The sequence below is a fragment of the Saccopteryx bilineata genome, chromosome 11 (assembly GCF_036850765.1).
Source record: "Saccopteryx bilineata isolate mSacBil1 chromosome 11, mSacBil1_pri_phased_curated, whole genome shotgun sequence".
Taxonomy (NCBI): domain Eukaryota; kingdom Metazoa; phylum Chordata; class Mammalia; order Chiroptera; family Emballonuridae; genus Saccopteryx; species Saccopteryx bilineata.
The window spans coordinates 44,207,013-44,230,230 of NC_089500.1; the positions used below are offsets into that span (position 1 = coordinate 44,207,013).

Genomic DNA, 23,218 nt, shown 5'->3' on the forward strand with positions numbered 1-23,218 from the left:
GGGCACAGAACCACCCAGAGATAACTCCTTTTAATATTTTTGTATATTTTATAAACTTTTTCTATTACTTAAATTAGTATTATAGTTTTCATATAATTTGCATCAGTTTCTTCACATGCTATGAGGAACATTTTCCATTACCATTAGTCTTCAAAAACATTAATGAGTATATAATATTTCATCATTATACACTTTTTGTACAGAACATTTATGTTGTTTCCAGGTTTTCACTATTATAAATACTATTTTATGTTAATTCTTTGACATTATATATAAAATCATTCTTTAGGGATATATCCTTGGAAGAATTACTGAGTCAAAGGGTGTGAACATTTTTAAGGATCTTTGTAAATTACCACCTGAAAAATTGTGTTTCTAATCTTACTTTCAATATAGGAACATGCCATTTTATTTCCTATTTCTAAATGATCTTCACGAGTTTTTAATCCTCTAACTGCTATTAGTTTGTTCCTGTATAGTCAAAATGGGCCACTTTGAAGAACTTCAAGTAGATTGAATTTAAAACATTGCACAAGTGTTGGGATAATTTTGATCCTTCTCTGTGATTGGCTTTATTGGACTCTTGAAAGGAGTCCATTAATAGGCACATAAGAGAAAACAAGGCTTAGAAAAGTCATTTGGATTATCAAAATATATAAAAATATCAATGTATCTAATTTTTAAACAGCATATAAAATATTTTATGTCATGTTCACAATTGTATCAGTAAGGCTTAGCAACACATAGATTTTCATATTTGTGTAAGGAGTGAATATGAGTATATAAGTGAATGAATGAATGAATTTAGAGTAAATAACCTAATTTGACCTTGCTAAGTTTTTGGCGACCATTGAGAACATTTTAAAGGATGCTAGCACTATGTATTGTGTAAATGATTTTCTCATTTTACTCCTTGGAATGAGTAGGTGGGTGTGTTTATAGGAGTGAAAACAATAATTGAGGGAGAAAGCTGTGTGCCTATCTCATTTGTCTTTAGGTAATGCACTCTGTCAATTTGATGGGAGTTTCTTGGGTAGTAACTATTGGGATTTAAAGGATATTCAGATTATCAGTGAATCCAACTTGCTCTATCCATGTTTACTTTATGTTTCTAAAAGACCTGAAAACAACTACTATTTCCCGGATTTGCATCATATGAAGTATGAGATTGAAGATGGTACTACACCTAATGGAAGAGAACTTCGATTTGGGTACGATCCCCTGGAGTTTCCTGAGTTTAGCTGGAGAGGATATGCTCAGATGACCTCTCTACAGGTGTGTAGCCAGCAGGAAACAGGTCCATGGCAGAGTAGCCTATATCCTTAACCACAGTGCTCTCAGTGAGTCCCCACCACAAGGTGAACTACCCCCAAAGCCGATTTCAGGATTATCTTTCTCCTGGGAAAAAATATAAAGAAGAAATGTGGCTCGGGGTAGGGTTATTTTTTAACTGATAAACATGCATATCAATTTCATAGTTTCTTGTCCTTTAATTTGGTCACCAAATCAGAAAATGAGGGAATTAAAGAAAAATGGTGCTTATCGAAAAGAATTTTTATTAGAAATTTCCCAGACAAGATTAGGCTATATTTTAACACGAGACATATTTTTTTCTTTAAACCCTTTGTGGAAAAATAAAAATAAGTTGGCAAACAATTCCCGTAAAGCTTGTGTTGCTAATTATTGACCAATGATTTTGTTTTATTTTTTAAAACCCTGAATTAGTGTATAAACAGAAATTAAGATGAATGAGGAGTTTTAGTCTGTGCCATTTAATTTTTTTTCCTATATTTCTCCCTTCCTTCATTGTTTTCTACGATAGCTGTCTCTCTTGACTTTGTGTTGGAAGAACGAAGATATTTATACTTTAGCATTAATATGTGTAATGAAAGATTTCTGTAGAGTTACTGAGTATTTTGTTCTCAGAATTTCTCCTTGAGGTTGGTGTCTTCAAGCTATGTTTCTCCGTGGAGAAACTCAAAATACAGGAAGCAAACTGATGATCATAGCTACCCAACATCTGTCCTTAGCAGATCTAAAACTGGTTGTTTTTCTCATTAGCCCTTAGAGAAGCTGGGACCATCCCCTCCACTGATGCTAACACTGCTCTTGCCTGGCCAGAACTGTCCACCGAGGCTGCTTTTTTTCCCTAACAATTCCAAGCATCTTAAGATCCCTCACTTTTTTTCTCCTTCCCAGATCCAGCAATTCAATTTCTTTAGTTTCCTGATCTTACTTCATTATTCAGAAAAAAAAAAAAGGCAGTGGATTCCACTGAGTCATAACAGGGTGTGAATGGCTGAGTGCCCAATGTGTACACCTTCCCACGGGTGTTTAGACTTTGAAAGAATAGCTGCTTAACACTAAGGAATGACTTGCTAATGATGACTTCTCTGGAAGTAGTTTTAGTCAGAGGACCTCAGTGGTGTTCCCCCAAATCACCACTAACTTTTTAGTCTGCTCCTAATACCTTTTGCATTTTTATTTTCCAACTTGGAACTCGTATTTAAAGATGAAGTTAGTCAAATTGATATGGCTATAGTTCCTCAGTGTGGGTCGGCCGCAGATCCTGCTCCCAGAAGCAGGGGTTCGACCCAAGCAGTCACATCACAGATACCTCGTTCAAAAAACATCCCTTCATTTTAACCAAAGGACCTGGTGGAGAAACCAAGAGAATCACTGATTTGGAAATCTCCAAGTTTCACCAACTTTCCTTGGTCCACAGCTGGATTTGAACATGAAGTAGTCTGTGGTTCAGACTTAAAACAGTCTATTCTTTTCTTTAACATCATGGTCTCAGCAGCACTCACAGACCATTGTGTAAGCATCAGGGGTTGGTGGACCATGGAACTGCCCCACAAACACAGTGTAAAAAGTCCCTATTTTTCTTGGATAGAGATTGAGATAAGTTTCTTGTGACTTTAGTAAGCGTATTCAGATTTCATCACTAATGTGTTTGGAGTCTATAACCTTTCTTTAGCTAACATCCATTTCTGTGACTATCTGAAATGTTTCGTATGTGAAGTGGGCCGTGGAGTGATTTCTGTGTGTGTGTGGGACAGTGTTAAATAATACACTCTCCTTTCTTTCTTTTCCACCTTCTTATTTCTCCCAGCCAGTGGTGGTCACCTCTGTCGCTGTGGCTTTCCTAACTAGTCCATCTATACTCTGCTCCTGTCTGCCTGCTTTAACAGGTCAAAAGAGGATCTCATTGGCTGAGGGAGTGCGTTTTCACTGTAACTTTAATTGTAAGTGATGTTAATTTACTATTAGGCCTACCTGTTTCCATCTTTCACAGAGTGAGTTACTTGGTGCTTGTTGAGTGGATGCGAATGTGTGTGTATTTGTGTGTGTGTGTGTGTGTGTGTGTGTGTGTGTGTGTGTGTACACTACAAGCCCAGTAGCATGAAACTTGAATAAAATCACGGTTTTGCTAGCTTTCCTTTAACCAATTGTCTTTTCTATACGTTATGGCTTTTGGTGTTTTTCAGAATGAAGTAAGGATTATGCTGAATGTGGGGAAGTCAAGTTTCTCTTTGTTTCGTGTTATTTTGAGATACGTTAACCCTGGATTTGAAGCTGTCGCTGGCCAGGTCACTATTTATCCATCCTTGGCGAAAGCAGGTAGGTACATTTTCAAGCCTCTTTTTGATTAAGAAATGATTAACTAGTGAAACATTTTCTCCGGTTTTCACGAAGTCACCTCCTTAGAAAACATCACACCTGCTCCGTGGTCTGATTAGGACAGTGCTCTAGGTGTCCTGTCCTGTGCTACATTTTTAATCTAAATGTTCTGCTGATTTAAATTTTGCATTTAAATTTATCACTAACTGTTCTTTAAAAATAGATATAATAACCTGTGCACCTGGGCTGAACCCCAAGGGTTATAGCATGCCAGGGTGAAGCTAATTTATAACTCATTCATGGTGAGGTGGGTGTCACCTTCATGGTTTATTTGAGAGACCTTGACCTTCTGACTTAAATTCTCCCATTGTTTCAGGCGAACCAAATAGTTCAAGGGGAAATGAGTGAGGATAGGAATTTTAAGATGAATCCTGTAAAGCCTGAAGCCCAGAGCTGCGGAGAGGATTATGCCGACCTTGTTGGGGGTGGGGTGGCTCCTGAGGCAGGGAGAAGCACAGTCGGAGCCCAGATGTCACCGTGGGCAGGCTGTTTTTCGAGGAGTTAGGGCTTCTACCTGTCCTAGAAACACCCCAGGAAGCAGTGGGAATCCTACAGAGACACAAAATGGAGCCCATGAAAATCTCAGTGAGGCTAGAAGTCTCAGTATCTGAGTGTAGCTTCCAAGGCAGAGTCAGACTTGCGGGAGGAAGTGAGGCTTCCCAGCTGTGTCAGTGAAGCTCTGTGAGGTGGAGGTTGACTCACTAGTAAGCAATCAGGAGAAACAGCAGGCTTGCTCTGTCATTCAGAGGATGTGGCACCCATTTCCACACATGATAAGAACCTGTGACCTGAAGAGGGGTGAAGAGGGGCCGGGCAGAGGTGCGAATTGTCTCAGCACACCGCTGGCCTTTGGTAGACAAGCCTCTCACTCTTCAGATCCCAAACTCTTTTTGATAGACACCACTGCTTACTGGGGTGTCTATCAAAATACATGACAATTTCATGAGCAAGCTGCCTTCTATGTACTCGGACAACTGGAATATCTTTGGGTTTGTTTTCTCCTGGAACACCGTTCTAAGGCCCCATGGCTGAGTCAGGTGCCCCAGTTAGGTATCCCTGTGGTAACCCCCCCATACCACTGCCCACGCTGTACCGTATTCTCCTATTTCTGGTCTGTGGCCCCTCATCTCTGCTGCCCCCACTATGGGGACGCAAAGACAATGCTGTCTGTGTTCACTGCCTCAATTCTAGAACCTAGTTCCAGGCTTCATACATAGTGGGCCCATGTTTATAAAACAGGAGAATGACTATAAATATTTGGAGTAAACATTTCTTCTGAAGAAAGAGTCTCATTTGGAGGTCAGATACAACAGTTTTGTTTGTTTCTGAACCTTCAACAGAAGATCCTCTATTTGTTTAATGCAGAAGAAAACTCTTTGGATCCTTAAACAGAAAACAAACCCTTTTTCTTATTTCAAAAGAAGTGCGGGTTCTTCTATAGAAATGAAAATATTTTAATTACATATAAGCAAAAATGAAAAACAATTTAATATCAAATGTAATATGTTCAATACTTAGAGACTATAGAAGCAAATAAAACCCCACCAAGAAAACCATCTGCATTATCTGGTACGTTTCCTACCAGGTTTTTTTCCCCATCCCTGTTTTTTGAAACTTAGTTGAAATCATACTTGACCTCCAGCTTTTCATCCTACTTCGTGAATTGTCCCCAGATCACCGAATGGCCCCATGTTATTCCACCACAGCCACACCTTTACTTACCTTTTTCCTTCACTGTTTGATATTGAGGGTGTTTACACTTTTTTTCCTATTTACTGTCATGCAGCAGTGAAAAATCTTCACCCATAAGTTTCTCCACAATTTAAAACACTTCCACAGGACAGATTTTAGAAGTGGAATCATTGGGCCAATTGATCAAGTTTTTAAGAACTCTGGAATTGTCAAAATGGTTTCCAGAAAAGTTGTATCTGAGTGTTACCACTCTGCTGGCTTTGTGTTCAGCATGGCCTGTCACTACGAAAAAACTCTGTTCAGTGGATAGGTGAAACTTAAATGATGTCCTTATTTTCATTTTTATTTATTTGAGTGCTTGTGATATTGAGTGTTTATTGTGTTTATCTGATTTCTTTTTCCTTGTGAATTGTAATTATATTTCTTTTGACAATTAAAAAAATGTGCCAAGAACTTTTCTGAGTTTATTTACTTCATCATTTAACAAAGTAAAAAGTAACTCACAGTCCCAGTATAAATAGCCACTGCTGCTCTGGCCGGTTGGCTTAGGGGTAGAGCATCGGCCTAGCGTGAGGAAGTCCCGGGTTCGATTCCTGGCCAGGGCACACAGGAGAAGCACCCATCTGCTTCTCCACCCTTCCCCCTCTCCTTTCTCTCTACCTCTCTCTTTCCCTCCTGCAGCCAAGGCTCCATTGGAGCAAAGTTGGCCTGGGTGCCGAAATGGCTCTGTGGCCTCTGCCTCAGGTGCTAGAATGGCTCCAATTGCAGCGGAGCAACTTCCCAGATGGGCAGAGCATTGCCTCCTACTGGGCATGCCGGATGGATCCCGGTTGGGCGCATGTGGGAGTCTGTCTGCTTCTCCCCAGTACTCATGCCGGAAAAATACAAAAAGAAAAAAAATAGCCACTGTTAACATCTTATTAATATCTTTCCAGTCTATTTTATACATATGCATATGCATTCATATAATTAAAAAATAAGATCTGTACATATGATCAGTAAACTATCCTACACTTTTTCAGATGTAAACTGAATGTTCAAAACTGATTATCTAAAATCATAACACTGACTGATAGAAAAAATGTTCTAAGCAACTCTTTTTATTTCTGACAGGTGCTGCTCAAAGCAAAAAGATCATCTTCCTGCCGAGTAAGGATCCAGCCTTTGTCACTGTCCCTGGAAATGGTTTTGCAGACACATTTTCCATTACACCAGGGATATGGATTGCCTGTATTAAGGCACAGGGAGTCCTCCTGGTAAGCAATACTTCTAAGTGGAGATTCTCTACAACCCACCCTCACAGTCCCATCTACCTCGACTCATAGTGACTATAAGAGATCAGAATCATAGCTGGTTCCCTTTTAGACACAGGAACCTATGCTTGACATTTGCCTTCACATGACATAATGACATAGGAATCAACACCTTCTATTGTCTTCCAGCCAGTTCTCACAGACAAAAAGCATACCAAATTATAATTCACATTGACTTGAAACTATCAAAATAAATGCAACATCTTTACAAACATATATCCCAACCTGTCAAAAGTTTGTTTGGGATTTTTCATCACAAATCAGAAGGGCATCTAAAAAGAAAATCAGCGTCTCTGGGAATTTGCAGAACAAATCAGAAGAAGCCAGAAGAGAAGATCCAAAACAGTGAAGTTCCTAGTGGTAGAAAGAGAGAAAGAGACGGGAGGAGCCCATGCTTTTTTGTGACATTCTTCCTGCTTCTATCTCCAATGTAGGCAATAATCTCACCAAGCAGATTGCCGTGGTCAAGGGCAGGCTGTGTCCTTGACCATTAATAGAATAGGTAGAGAGCCATGGGGAGTTGAAGGGTGAACACTGCTGAGCTCCCGCTCTTTGATGTTTGATGTCTGCTTTCGCTACAGCAAGGTCTTTTCAAAATAAGGTCTTCGGCAATACTTCATTTCATGCATGAAGAGGGGAAAACATAATTTTTCCTTTTGGCCCAACTCCTTTTTTTTTTTTTTTTTTGGCTACATTAGCAAATCACAGACAAGTCCCTTAACTGCAAGCCTGTCTTAGTTGCTTCTTTCGTACCATAGGGACAATACTTACCCTAATAGGCCCTTTCCAAATCTGGGATCTTACAAAGATAATGTGAAGATTTAAGCACTTAATTCTGTCCCTGTTTGTTTTGCATCTTCTTCATAGAAAACTTTGTTGCTTTAGAAAATGTTGCAAAATGTTTCACAGATGCTAGAAACGAGGAGGAGGAAAATATCCGTTGAGGCCAATAATGGGTACATAGAGTTGGACTAATGAATAGATGAAATTCATTATTATAAGAGTTACTGCATAGGCATGGAAGATTTTCATGACATTTAGTCAGTGTGGTTGTGTAGTAAGTCATATATGTGTCCTTCCACATTATGATCCTATTTTCTCTAAAACTGTTTTATTGAGCACTTATTATCAACCTTCACTGTTCTAGGATCTATGGGATAATGAGTAGCTTTGGTCCCAGCCTAAGGAAACTTATTAATAGAACAATAATCATTATTAAATTAAAACCCATTCGGCCCTGGTCGGTTGGCCCAGCGGTAGAGCGTCGGCCTAGCGTGCGGAGGACCCGGGTTCGATTCCCGGCCAGGGCACACAGGAGAAGCACCCATTTGCTTCTCCACCCCTCCACCGCACTTTCCCTCTCTGTCTCTCTCTTCCCCTCCCGCAGCCGAGGCTCCATTGGAGCAAAGATGGCCCGGGCGCTGGGGATGGCTCTGTGGCCTCTGCCCCAGGCGCTGGAGTGGCTCTGGTTGCAACATGGCGACGCCCAGGATGGGCAGAGCATTGCCCCCTGGTGGGCAGAGCCTCGCCCCTGGTGGGCGTGCCGGGTGGATCCCGGTCGGGCGCATGCGGGAGTCTGTCTGACTGTCTCTCCCCGTTTCCAGCTTCAGAAAAATGAAAAACAAAAAAACAAAAAAACCCATTCAAGTAGTAAGACCACTGAGGTGGACCGCTGAGCCTGAGTCACCATCCACTTTCTCCTTCCTAGACATTTCTCCTCTTCTCCATTCTAGACAGATTAAGGGCTCTGAAGAGAGCAAGAGCCTTATGACCCATGCGCGAGTCTCCTCACATTGCAAGCACTGCCTCCCCCAGGCCCTCTGCAGATACACCAATGCCAGGATTGCTGCAAAGCTGTCAGATCCACCACTAGGAAGCCCAGCACTGTGCTCTTTCCTGAAGAGCTGCGTAACTGAATTTACACCGTGGGCTTCGTTTGGCACACATGATGGAACATATTCTTCCCCTCATGTCCTAGGACTGGCAGGAGGCCATTTTCAGTCTGTGATTCACCAGGATCACAGAACACCACTTTTTACACCAAGCCGGGCAAGCACTGCTCTGGTGTGGGAATAAAAAGTCATAATACATGAAATGCAACTCCCGTGTTCCATAGTGATGCATGCACCAGCGAACCTGCATTTTAAAGGAAGGGTTTGTCAGTCGACAGTAATTATCTGTTAATTTTTGAATTAAAAACAACCCAGAAGAAACAGTAAAATTTCCCCTGAGATCTGGAAATTACAGGCTTCACCCTGAGGCACTTACCTGCAATGCTGACCGTACCTGTGTGAGTTACTTCGGGCGTCCTGGTGAGTCAGGGGACAGAACACAGCAGCTCATGTGGAGAGTCTAACTAGTGACTTTCACCTAGTTGTTATTAAATTAAATTAGCTAGGATGGTTGGGTATTTTACTTCTACGATAGGGCCACCATCAAAGTGAGTAACTATCCTTTTGGCTTTTCTTTCCTAGGACTACCTGGTGCTGCTCCCCAGGGACTACTACGAGGCCTCCTCGCTGCAGCTGCCCGTCACGGAGCCATGCGCCCCTACTGGACTTCCCCATGAGAAGTTAGTATGGGCAGTGGGAGCCTCGTGGGGGCCCTCTCATTCAGGAGACTTTGGTGCAAGGGTTTGCAGCGGCCTCAGGATTACAACAGCAGTAGGATGCCCTGAATAATTACTTGTGACTTTTTTTTCTCTGTAGTAGTCGCCCATCTTTTATTTAAGAACCACAATGCACTCTGCACACCTTGGCTGGCACTGAAACATAACTCCTGCCCTCTCTAGCATACGGAAATGCTGATGCATGCCCAAGCAGTACCGTCCAGGTCATGCATCCAGTCAGGGGAGGAGCTTAAACATAACTCCCGCCCTCTAGCATGCGGAAATGCTGATGCATGCCCAAGCAGTAGCGTCCAGGTCATGCATCCAGTCAGGGGAGGAGCTTAAACATAACTCCCGCCCTCTAGCATGCGGAAATGCTGATGCATGCCCAAGCAGTACCGTCCAGGTCATGCATCCAGCCAGGGGAGGAGCTTAAAATAGAAAGTGAGTGTGTGGACCTTGGCTCTCCCCTTCCTCGTGCTGATGAGAACTTACTCCTGATTCCTGTAGTAGGTACTCAGTAAGGGCTTGTTGAAGTAACGGTGAATGAATGGAATGGGAAAGAGTCGTTGGGGGTGGGTGCACTTTGATGCTCTGTATTTTGTTCCCAGTTGTAACTGTTGTATTTTGTTGTTGTTGAAGTTGTCTGCTTTACCAGCATTTGCCAGTGACCCGATTCCCCTGTGCCCTGGCTTGTGAGGCCAGACACTTCCTGCTTGATGGGGAAGCAAGACAACTGGCCATGAGGCAGCCCAGCCCCGCACACCCAGTCATGGCGGACCTCAGCGGGAGAGAGGTGGGGCAGCCTTTTGTTTACTGTCAAAGCTATTACTACCCCCCCCCATCTGTGTCTGCTGAAAACCCTTGGCTGCAATTACTTCTCAAATTCAGGGGAGCCTGGAAGGATTTCTCAGAGTTACTAATTACAGGTGTACTGCGTTCTCTGATTTGGGTAGGGGGTGGGCAGTATACTGCACTGAGCCATGGTGATTTGTCTCGAAGTACTTTCTGTACATGGCAGGAACATGGGCAACCACAGAGTCCTGTCCTTTGACTCCCCAGACTTTTATGGGTGCATTCTGTTCTGCCTGATTCCAGGCAAGGTCTCTCTAAAAGGCTCCAGAAACTACACAGCTTACCTTAAAAGGACGCAGCACTCACTGACTGTTCAACCCCTTGGGCTAGGCAGTTGGTAACAGCTGAATTCCTTGAGCTCAGAATCTGGAACTGCTACACCCCAAGGCACCTCCCTCATGGCTTGGAGGACAGGTTACTACAGGTCTTGGCGTTACGTTTCTTCCAGGAGTTCTTTGAGCCTCACAACACTTTAAGACTATACTAACGTAAAATCCGAGTTACAAGTACTGTATATCAGCAATAACAGTAAGAACACAATGCAACACCTCCAAGTGAAGACCCGGAACAAAAACTCCCTCCTTTGTATTTTCATTTCTTATACTTCACAGCATTCTGCTGTGTACCTTTGAGGATCTGTTCATGTGGGGATTCAATTTGTGGAATGAAACTATATATATTAATTCTTGCTGAACATGTAGACGTGTACCTTTTTAAAAACTACGTTTCCAACATTTTCAAGGCAGCAACTGTAGGGTTTTAAAGATAGTCTTAAGTTCAGTCCTTATTTTATTAATTTTGTTAGAATTTGTATTTTACAAAAATTTGATACTTGTAACAGGTAAAGCAATATCGATATACATAAGAAAAAATGAAATGATCTTCTACTCATTCTAATATTAAAGTAGTCCACTGAATCCTTCCCTACCTATGCAGTAAAACACACACACACACACACACACACACACGCAGACACATATCTACATACTGTACATACATGTGTATATGTTCCCCAGACAGCAGGAGGTACAGTTGCAAAAGGCTAACTTCCAGGAAGTAATGCCAGTGATTCATGAGGCGGTGTCCTTTCCTCTGACGTAGCCTGAAGCACTGAGATATTATACAATATGCATAAAACTAGAGGTCACCGGTTCGAAACCCTGGGCTTGCCTGGTCAAGGCACATATGGGAGTTGATGCTTCTAGCTCCTCCCCCTTCTCTCTCTCTGTGTCTCTCTCTCCCTCTCTCCTCTCTAAAAAAAAAAAAAAAAGAATAAAACTAAATGCTAGGCTGTCCAGTTTAATTTAGCAGTCCTTTTTACTGTTTGATCTAAATGCTTACAGACTTTTGCTGTCCAGTACAGTAGTCACTAGCACTGTTGTGGCTATGGACATTTTAATTGATTAAATATAAGTAAAACTGGCCCCTACCTGGTTGTTCAGTGGATAGAGTGTTGCCTGGCATATGGACATCCCAGGTTCAATCCCTGGTCAGGGCACATATGAGAAGCAACCATCTGCTTCTCCACCCCTCCCTCTTCCTTTCTCTCTCTCTTCCTCTCTTGCAGCCAGTGGCTTGATTGGTCTGAGCATCAGCTCCAGGTGCTGAGGATGGCTTGGTACTGGAGAATTGACCCCAGACGGGGTAGCTGGGTGGATTCTGAATGGGTCCCATGCAGGAGTCTGTCTCACTATCTTCCCTCCTCTCACTTAAAAAAAAATTAAAGCTAAAAATTCAGTTCCTTGGTTGCACTAGTTACATTTCAAATGCTTGGTAATCACATATGTCTAAAGGCCATCCTATTGGACACCACAGATTTTCTTTTAGCTAGTGAGAAAGAGAGAAAGGGAGAGAAATGAGAAGTATCAATTCTTTGTTGCAGCACCTTAGTTGTTCATTGATTGCTTTCTCATATGTGCCTTGACCTGGGGGGTGGGGGTGGGGCCCAAGTTGAGCTAGTGACCCCCTAGCTCAAGCCAGCGACCTTGGGCTTAAACCAGAGACCTTGGGCTTCAAGTCAGCAACCTTGGTCTCAAGCCAGCGATCATAGGGTCGTGTCTATGATCCCACACTCAAGCTGGCAACCCTGTGCTCAAGCTGGTGAGCCCTCTCTCAAGCCAGATGAACCCACGCTCAAGCCAGTGACCTTGGGGTTTTGAACCTGGGTCCTCAGCATTCCAGGCCACCGCTCTATCCACTGCACCACCACCTGGACAGCACAGATTATAGACTATTTTCACCATCAGAGGAAGTTCTATTGTACACACTATAATAGATCATTGTGCTAAAATTCAGAGACTAATGGTATTAGGCTTTACAAATCATTTGATAGTCCTACCTGTGAAGGAATCCTTTATACATTATTCTTGTAAGACAATTCATTTAGCCTCTGTTGAATATTTAAATTGATGGAGGACTCACCTCTTCTAGAAGAAGCCTATTCCATTTTTAAATAAACCATAATTATTAGAAAGTCCTTTTTTATATTAAGCTAAAATTATCAATATAATGTTTAACATGTGGCCATTATAAGCCACCTGGAGCAATGCAGAGTAATCCTCCCTTCATTTTGGTGGTTGAGGTGGTCACTAGTAACTACTTGGGCCTAAATTTACTAGTACAGTATACAATATGCAGATAAGAATAGTAGCTACGTTATGGGTAATAAGACCATCTATGAGAGACTCTTGTGAGGGTGCCTGGCACACAGCGATCATTCGGGTACTATTAGTCACATGATTCATGTGATTTTGTCTGGACTCTAGGCTGAAAGGAGAAACAACCCACCAAATCTAGCTCATGTGAAGGGCTGTGTGTGCGTGCGCGCTCGCGAGTGTGCCTGTGCGTCTGCACGTGCGCGCGCGTGCGTGTGCGTGTGCACGTTTTCTTTTCTAGGAGGCAGGGAGGTCGGGCAGGACTCCACGGGCAGGGACTGAGTGTATTCAGGTCTCCCTGAATCCACGCGCAGAGAATTACCCGGTTCTGACAGAGGCCTCCCCTTCTCTCTGTGTGTTTGTTCACTTCTCCTCATTTTCCTACTGATAGCTCTTTGTCTCATACGCGTGCCACCAAGACTGCTCTGCTACCTTTGTCACCTCCTAGTTCCAGCATTCACTACCACCCGAGTCTCCCTCCTTCCTCCTCTCTGAGAAGGAGAATCTGGGTAGTTCATCCTTTTAAGTCAGAGCACACCTGTTTTACACCTCTGTCTCTTGTAAACAAACACATAGCTAGATGTTTTCTATATTTTAATCTTCTGATCACTTCTATTTTACAATGTGACTTTAATCCATTTATATTTATGGTAATTGCTGGCATATTTGGACTTTTATCTTGTTTACTAGCTTTTTACTTACCTTTCTAAGAATCTTTTTCTGATTTCTATAAGATTGATACAGTTTCTCCATCTCCCTGAGTGTTTGATAGTTCTAGTTGTTTTTCTGGTCTTTTAGCGGTTACCCTTAACATTTGCTCATAGAGTATAAATTTTTCCAACAAAGTCTAAATTTATTCAGTAATTCTGTTCTCTTCTTGTACTTGACAAAGACTTTAGAACACTTATTTACCCATTGTAAACCAACATCCCAATTTCTGTTGATAGATATTATATTTTTACCCTTTCCCCCCAGACTTTGAGGCAGATAATAAGTTTCATCTTAATTCAAATACATCACATACCCTCCTTTCCTGTCTCCCTCCTCCCTTTCCCTTCTTCCTATTTTCTCTCCTCCATTTCTCCTTGGAGAATTCTCTGCTGGAATCCTTCACCTCTCTTCTTGACTCTGGCTGTAGGCTCTGGGCCCAAGCAAGGCACAGCCATTTCCTGAAGATTCTCATCACCACACCGCTGTCCAACATCCTCTTCATCTCCACTGTATTGGATCCTCCTTATCCTGACCATTGAAACTTCCTTTTCTTCTTCTTTTTTAAGTTCTTTTTCATCTTGGTAGATATCCTCTGATGGTGTCCCGAGGAATTCCATGTAGGAAGTACATTTGTCTTGAGAGTTAACATATCTGAAAATATCTCATTATACTCTCAATCTTGATTTTTTTTACTTTGGTTAGATATAAAATTCTAGATTAGAAATCATTCTCTCCAGAATTTGATGACGATTCCCTACTGGCTTCTAATTTCAAGTGTTGCTGTTGGGAGCTTACATTCTGATTCCAGTTCCTTGGATGCCACCTGCTTTTCTTTCTTCTTTTTTAAAGCTTCTGGGATCATCTATCTCTTGTTTGCTGAGATTTCACGAGGATGTGCCTTGATGCAGGGAGTGTTTCAGTCAGGATGCTGGGCTCTCTGCAGACCCTCTTAGCCGGGAAACTTCCATCCATCATTCTGGGAAACTTTCTTGAGTTATTTCTTTGATAATTTATTTCTTTATCTTGTTAACCTACCTTTACAATTTTTTAAATCTTTTTTTTTATGCTTTGGGAAATTTCTTCAATCTTTTCCTCCAATGCCCACCACAACCCTACACACACACACACATACACACTTAGGTTTCACTTTAATATAATTAGTTAACATCCATTTGCTTTCTGACTTCCAAAATTTTGTTGATTTTTTTCTTTTGGTCTGTTCTTTTCCTCTTTTCTATTCCCCTTTTCCTGGCAGGTTTATGGTTTTAAAAAAATTGACTCATTTTTGTGGAGGGAAGATGAATAAATATGTATATTTAATCTATTATGTTTAACCAGAAAGTCCTAGGACAGACTTGTCTTCATTTATCTTTCTTATTCAGCACACCCTCATCTTTTATAAGGATCTCTTCAGTGGCCTCCTAATTAGCTCACCCACATTGGTTCTGCCCATTGCATCTACCAGTCCATTTTCCATAACCTAGGCAGCATGCTCATTTTGATAGAAATATCTAGTTATCACTGACTCTCACACATATACAATTGGAACATTGCAGTAACATCCTATTGCTCTTAGGATAAAGACAAAAAAAATTGATGTCCTATAAGGCTTTTACTCTTCCTAATTTTTTTTCTTCTTTTCTAAATGAGGGGAGGGGAGATAGAGAGACAGACTCCTACATGTGCCTCAACCAGGATGCACCTAGCAACCTCTGCCTGGGGCCAATGCTCTGCCCATCTGGAGCCATGCTCATAATCAAGCTATTTTTAGTGCCTGAGACAGATGCTCCATGGAGCCATCCTCAGTGCCCAGGCCAAAGTGCTCGAACCAATTGAGCCATGTCTGTTGGGGGGGGGGAGAGAGAGAGAGAGAGAGAGAGAGAGAGAAGAGAGAGAAGTGAGATGGGGAGGGGTGGAGAAGCAGATGGTAACTTCTTCTGTGTGCTCTGACTAGGAATTGAACCCAGGACATCCACACGCCAGGCCAATACTCTACCACTGAGCCAACCTGCCAGGGCTTACCTCCCAATTTTATCATACCTCTCCTTGCTCTCCGTTCCTCACCACTGTGACCTGCTTTCCCTCTCTGGAACTTACATCGCATGCTACCCTACAGCACTGCGTGTCATCAGGCAACCTCCTGCTGCAGGCTGTTCCCGTGGCCTGAATGTTCTTCTCTCCCCTCGTGGTCTGGCTATCTCTCCCTTGTCCCCCAGTGCTCAGCTAAGTTGTTCTTCTTTAGGAGGTCTTCTCCCTCCTCAGCTCTCTGACTAGCTCCTGCACCCTTCTAAGACCTTTTCCAAGCATTTGTCATATGTGTAATTTCACACTGTATTTATCTAACTCTCTAATAATGATTTGATTAAAGTCTGTCTGTGGGCAGAGACCAGGTCTGTCTTGTTTCCCATTGTATGCCCATCACCTTGCTGACATGGAATGAGTGTTTAATAAGAACATGTTGATTAGATCATTCTGAATCCTCACTTTGACATCAGACATGTTAGTTATCTTTGTATAAGCAGCATGTTTGATACACCCACCTTTTATGTCTCCATCCTGAAACACTGATCACCAGGTGAGGGCAGTTCTGTGCCATAAAACTGGAAAGATCCCACCAGGTTAACACTTTTTGTTTGTTTTTTAAGTTTCCTCTTTTAAAAATAAATGACTGATAATTAACAGCACACAGTAAAGTTTCTCTTTGCCATCTTTTTTGTCTTTTATCTGAGTATTTCAAACCCCACTTTTACCATCGAATATATGCAAAACTCTTTTCACAAGTCTTCCAGAAAGCAACCCACAGGACTGAGAGTAAAGAGAGTAATAGGATTTCTAATAGTGCTATAGCACTAGCAGCCAATAATAACTTCTTTGGGAAGACACAGTATACCATTGGCCTGTGTGTGGGGTGGAGACAGACCAGCCTCTGTTGAGAGATACCCAGGAGAGAAATGCTTGTAATACTCTCTCCACATGGACCGATAGCAGCATCATAGTTCACTCTGTAACATGGAAAAGTAGTGTGGATAATCCACAATGTTTCTTCCCCTGAGGGAGGCCTTTCTATTAGTTAAGTGATAGAAAATCACTGTGGAAAATAGTAGTCATGTGGTTCAAGGCTGTGCAGAAGGAAGAGTATATGTGAATTTCCTGAGGCAAGGGGCTGGAGGATTGTAATTAAATAGCATAACATTTGGCTGGACCTGAGTTTATGAGCTGAAGTGAGTTAACCTGCTAAGCTGCAGGGGTCTCAAACTCAACTCAGCATGTGGGCTGCAGAGCAAGATCACAGCCATTCAGCGGGCCGCACTAGGTCTACAAAAGGCAACTGTTACGCAACACTTTTCTCACTGCAGTTGAAAACAAAAAAAAATCAGTACAACAAGCACAATCGTACATGCAGTTTACTCAGTGTCACAAAACGACCAGAAACTATAGTTCGCATCACAACTGCTGTTAACTAAGCTAATATCTAGCTAGGATGGTAGAGAAATGAAAAATACAAGTAGGCCCCTACGCTTACTTAATTTTATCCAAAATATTTTGAACTTCATGGATTAGTCTGCGGGCTACACAAAATTGTTCGGCGGGCCGCATGCGGCCCGTGGGCCGCGAGTTTGAGACCCCTGTGCTAAGGGATGTGTTCTAGTATTGGCTCAGGCATTAAATATGCATATGCTTTAACCCAGAAATTCTATTTCTAGGAATCCCACAGAAATAATAGCATAAGGAGATATATATGTATATATGTACATATATATAATATATAGATAGATAAACATATAACATTATATGTTTTAGGGGAAATTAGAGATAACTTAAGTGTCCATGAATAGGGGACTAGTTAAATAATTTATTTTACATTCATATTATGGAATGATAGGCAGCCATTAGAAAAATGAAGTACATCTGTATGTACTGGCTATAGACGCATAAAATACTGTTGAAGAAAAAAGCAAGTCATGGCAAAAAGCAATAATCACAGTTATAATCATTACTATTTGTATAGTGCTTACAGCATGCCAAATACAGTTCTAAGAACTTTCCAGGGATGGATTCACTTAATGCTCAGACTAATTTTAAGAGGTAGGCACTATTGTCTTCCGCATTTTGACACGAGAGGATACTGAGGCATCCAGCTCTAGGTCATGCTTTGGAGGCAGTATGAGTCCAGATTCCAAGTTTTTAACCAATAGGGGCAGGCAGGCTTTCTCTGTAAAGGGCTCGCCAGCTAATACTGTATATACTTCCAGCTTTGTGGGCCATGCAGCTTCTGTCACAGCTACTCAGCTCTGCCATGATGGTGCAAACGATTCCGTGATTGCCTGTTATGATTACAGTTTTTCTTTCTTTTTAAAAAATAGTATACATACATGTGCATTTTCAGACACAGAAAATGGTTTAGAAGTATGAAAACCAAGCTATTCTGTGTCATTATCCCAGGAGTAGGATCTGTGTATCACTTCAGATGATTTGCATCTGTATAAATTAAAGTTTCTTTTTCAATTAAAGAACAGTTAAAGAGCCTCAAGGCATACTTCCATTCCTTTTATCCCCCCATGGAAAAGTTCTTTTTGCTTCAAGTTGTGGAGTGTCTTCTACCTTGAGAATCAAGGCAAATATACAGGTAGAAAGAGTAAGAAGCTCCTAAATGTAGGGTTGCCAAATTTTAGAAAATAAAAATACTGGGTGCCCCATTAAATTTGAATTGAAGATAATCCATAATTATGTGTTGTTTATCTGAATTTCATATTTAATGGAGGACCACATGCCTTACAATGATGACGTAGGAAACTATTTCCAGGTGTCTACTCAGCCCTGTTTCCACCACTGCCTGTGTAAATGCCTCTAGCACATTTCACGTCTGTCGCTCGGACTCTCCGACAGGTGGAACTGCACCTGCAGCTGCGGGTCCCGCAGGTTGGCCACTATGCGGTTGTGGTCGAGTACTCCACGGAAGCGGAGCAGCTGTCTGTAGCTGATGTGCATGTGGAGAGCCCTGGGTCTGTCCTGGATGGCCAGGTGAACATCTACAGCTGCAAGTACAGGTAATCGGTCCTGCCCTGGGGTTTCCTCTGGAGCTCATAGTCAGAGGTCAGCCTTGGGAACTTTGGTTGTTATCTGGATTGGAAAGTTGTTTCCTCTTCAAGGCTGATCTTGAAAACAAGCAGGCTCCTTGTCGAGTGATCCAATGTTGAGTATGGGGAGGCTCAACACCCAGTGTTGAGTATGGGGAGGCTTCTCTGTAGGCAGTGTCTTGAAAATGTTGCATTTTCTTGGAAAGCTGTATGTTCTACTTGTCATTTGGGCTCAGAGTCGTATGGAGCAGCCAACTGTACTTTATTCTCTGTCGCCCCATTGGGTGGCACAATGGCCTCAGTGCTCTCACATCAAATGCTGTGCAGGGTGCATGGGTGTGTGGCAGGGGAAAGTCTTGTTCTTTGTCACACCTGCCATCCCAACGCACCCTTCAGAACTAGAGATAATTAATGTTTGATGATCGTCAGGTAAAAAATAATTTGACAAAGGATTTTAACATTTCACCACGATGTCCATCTCTTCCAAGAGCTCTGACAAGGATTTATTAAAAGTTGTTTTTTCAGCTTAATATTTCAAAATATAGGCAAATATTCAGAGTATACTTTAATTAAACAATCAGTACAGAGGGTGTTTCCACTAGAAATTAATGTTCTACTTGCCTTAGGCCCTGGAAGTCAGAGGCAGCAGGTGGAGAATGGCAACAAACCCCCCCAGTTCGTGGTCAAGGCCTTGAACGTTTTGTGGCCTCTACTTTCATGTTGCTTTTTGTCAAATCCAAGATGACCTGAAGTATTGAGACATTTTCCCTGTTTTGCAAATAAAAGAACTTATGAAAAGTGTTACTTTTAGTAGCTTAGAATGGAAACTTTTATGAGACTTGATGAAATTGTTATTGAATTCACATCACACTCTCAGTAACCCGAAAAAAGGAACTATGAAGGCTTCTTTCTTTTAAAAATATTTTTGAAAATATCTAATTCACCCCTTTCTCTGGGATGATGATTTGAAAACCAAAGGATATAATCATATTTGGATTTTTTAATAGGAGTACCAAATGGGCCAAAAAAGTTCCCCAATACATTCTTTCATTATTTGAAAATATTAGCTTCGCCTCATAGATGACATCAGCAACCACTAGAATGTACACTCCCAGATGGGTGGGTCACCTCTCCACTTGCATCCTGGTGACTGTTGGCCACAGAGATGGGGCACGGCTTCTTCACATCCTGTCTGTCCAAGTTCACCCTCAAGATCAGCTCCCCTTCCAGGTCACATGGTCTTGTTCCTAGTCCGTGGATACGAAGTTGAGATGGCTAAGGGGACATAAGGAAGCACTCCTAAGGACCCTGGTAACTCTCTGGATTATTATTTCAGAAGAGGCTGAGACTATCTAAGCCAAGCAGAGGAGTGATTTCAAAACCAAAGGGAGAAAGGACACCCTTCAGGATTCCATAAGCATTGTCTCATGACCTTTTATCTAAATGACACATTGGGGAAAGAACTGCATGATCTTCTCTAGGTCGTTTTGACTGTGGATTTGATGACATCAAAGTTTTCCACTACCAGTCTCCATGTAAAGTTCCAAGACAGCCATGCATGAGACCAGGAATCACTTTTATTGGACTTAACCACTCCCAGGAAGGTCCCATAGTATGTATTCACTTGCCTAAAATATTTCCTTTTTCTTTACTTTGCCTGTCGCCTGGACAAGTGGAAACGAGCAGGCTATAGATATTGGAGTCCAAATATGTGCCGTTGGAAAATATTTGATCTGGTAAAACTTATTTCAAATGACAGGCCCTTTCAGCATTACATCTCCTCTTGAGGTCTGACCCTTTACCAGCATTTCTCAAATGAGGTCTATGTTGTTAAAAAACAACATCCCAGCAGATAAATAGTGGTTCTAGTGGGAATACCATTTTTCAAAATAGCACTATGGTAGATCCAATCTACCCTCCCTAAGAGAGGTAGTCATTAATGATTACACCAATCCAGTTATTACTGTTAGTCTAACCTTAATAAGAATTTAATAGAGGATAAGGATAAATCTAAACCTAAACCTAAATGAATCACTTACTATATTTAATTTCCAGGATTACATTTGAATCCAAAAGGAATGCTTTTTAGTTGACACACACTCATACTTCCATATACATGTACAAACAGGGAAAGAAAATGACTATTATTTCTAATATATGCCACAAACTTTTTCAGCTCTTTATACACCATCTTATTTTAATCCTCACTCCAAAAGTCATTGCATGAATTATTTTAAATACAGTGTTGGGCAAAAGTAGGTTTACAGTTGTGAGTATCTGAAGCACAAAGCTTATTCTTGTATTATTATTTATTGAGTACTGTATTATTTTCCATGTGAACAACTGTAAGCCTACTTTTGCCCCACCCCGCATTTCCCAGAGATACTCACTTTGTTTTAGTATGTCAGTCGTTCCAAATTATATTTACAGACAGAAAAGCTGCTACACAATATGAAGTCAGAAACATTCCTCAAAACATACTTCCTTTCTGGCCTGACCAGGCAGTGGCACAGTGGATAGAGCATTGGACTGGCACATGGAGGACCCAGGTTCAAAACCCCGAGGTCGCTGCTTGAGTGCAGGCTCACCAGCTTGAGCACGGGGTTGCTGGCTTGAGCGTGGGATCATAGACATGACCCCATAGTCGCTAGCTTGAGCTCAAATGTTGCTGGCTTGAAGCCCACAAGGTTGCTGGCTTGAGCCCAAGGTCGCTGGTTTGAGCAAGGGGTCACTCGCTCTGCTGGAGCCCCCCAGTCAAGGCACATATTAGAAAGCAGTCAATGAACAACTAAGAAGACTAAGGAGCCGCAACGAAGAATTGATGCTTCTCATCTCTCTCCCTTCCTGTCTGTCTGTCCCTCTCTCTGTCACAAAAAACAAAAACAAAAACAAAACAAAACAAAACCATTTCCTTTATGGGTTTTACTACGATAGTGTATTCTTGATTCAAAACTGTGACTTTTTAAATGTTCCTAAATTCGGCATTTGACTAATGGGACAGAGGGAAGGCGCACCACTGGTAGAAATGAGGAAGGACGAGGAGGAACAGACTGAGCATTCAAAGGCAAACTCTGGGTATATCTCACGACGGTGTGTACGGCCAGCCACACTCACTGATGTGGCATGAGATGATGGTTTAGAGGCCAGTGGGCAACAAAACCCACCAAAAGTACCAAGGATATTGGTAAATTTCAAAAAAGTCTGTGTCTTCAAAATCAGACACTGTTGACCCTGTAGCTCTTTCTCCTGATGACTAAACCAAGTACATGTTCCATAAACCCAGTGGAAGAGGTAAGCAAGGTGTTAAGTCCTGAGAGGTGCAGTCGGACCACAGTGGGGAGGTGCTTTTCCCATATTGATCATGAGCTGCCTCCCTCTTCACCTCATCGTGAGGAAAATTCACGGTTGGCCACCGGGTTATAAATAAGACAAACTTAAGAGTAATCAGGATACGAAAACTGTTTTTTCTTACAGTGTCCTCTGCCGGAGTGCTGTGACTGATGGCAGGGGCCGTGTCGCCGTCTATGAGCTGTTAGCAGATGCAGACATTCGGCTCAGAGCACATATGGCCCGATTCCTTCTGGTATGCCTGTTGGATTTTAGAAGCATTTGGTTGATATCTATGTTTTTTAAAAAGCTTAATAAAATTCTGGCTGGTTTTTAATTACATCTATATAATTAATCCTGGAATGAATTGCCAGTTTTAGAATGTTTAATCTTCCCATCTAAAAATCGACATATCTTGCTTCTTCTTTGTTTGAGCCATTTTTCTAACACCCAATAACGTTTAATCATCTAATTTGAGCACATCTCACAAAACCCTGGTTCATTAATTTTTATTCATTGGTGCTGTTATGAATGAAATAACTTTTGTCATTATATTTCCTAGTTTATTATTATTGCTGGTATAAAGAAATACATTAGTTACTGTTTATATTCTTTCTCGCTTTACTATTTTATTATATCTATTAGCTTCTTGACAAATTTCTTCAGAATTTTAAAGGTTGTAATCATTTGGTGTTTTTTCCCAGACTGTTGTTACTCCATTTCAAAAAGAGGATTATTCAGTTAATTTGATATATACTAGTAAGGCTTAAAATGCCGAGGTTGGCAGATTGAATGTGCTTTATGTCCACCCTTTTAGTAGTACAACATAAATGTTGAAAATTATGATAAACAGAGGCAGGAGATCTTGGCTAGGAATGGGTGGCCAGATTTACAATAAATATCTCGGGAGCATAAGATTATCTAAGTATGAAGCAACTTCCTGTTACTGCTAATATTGAGCATGCATCACACCCTGGGAAATGCCAGGCAGCCTGTTCTAGTGTGTTTTAAATATTTGTTCTTGACAAGTATGAAAATCTTCCAGTCTTCTCTAAAAAAAAGAAATCAATTTTTGAAAATTATTTGATAAAATGTATAATAATTTAAGACTTTCTTTTTAAAATAACAAATCTCTTTTTAAACATAACAATCCAATTTAATCTTAACCTTTTTATCTTTGGAAGTTATAATGGGGCTGTATCTTTATATATGAAGCATAAATTTTCCCTTCTGGAAGTAGTCAAGTATCATTCAGAGTCAAGGCTGACAGAATATAAGCTCCGTGAGGGCAGAGAT

The 23,218-nt window shown here is 41.5% G+C and overlaps 1 protein-coding gene across 2 annotated transcripts in view; it reads left to right on the forward strand.

Annotated features, from left to right (window-relative positions):
• Nucleotides 1-23,218, forward strand: part of LAMA3 (laminin subunit alpha 3) — a 308,158-nt gene that overhangs the window by 166,452 nt on the left and 118,488 nt on the right. For both annotated transcript variants that reach the window (XM_066246337.1, XM_066246338.1), the window contains exons 19-25: nucleotides 1,119-1,275; nucleotides 3,492-3,624; nucleotides 6,490-6,632; nucleotides 9,164-9,261; nucleotides 9,940-10,093; nucleotides 18,405-18,565; nucleotides 22,070-22,178. In XM_066246337.1, the coding sequence (XP_066102434.1) occupies nucleotides 1,119-1,275; nucleotides 3,492-3,624; nucleotides 6,490-6,632; nucleotides 9,164-9,261; nucleotides 9,940-10,093; nucleotides 18,405-18,565; nucleotides 22,070-22,178 (955 nt within the window). The remainder of the gene's footprint in view (nucleotides 1-1,118; nucleotides 1,276-3,491; nucleotides 3,625-6,489; nucleotides 6,633-9,163; nucleotides 9,262-9,939; nucleotides 10,094-18,404; nucleotides 18,566-22,069; nucleotides 22,179-23,218) is intronic.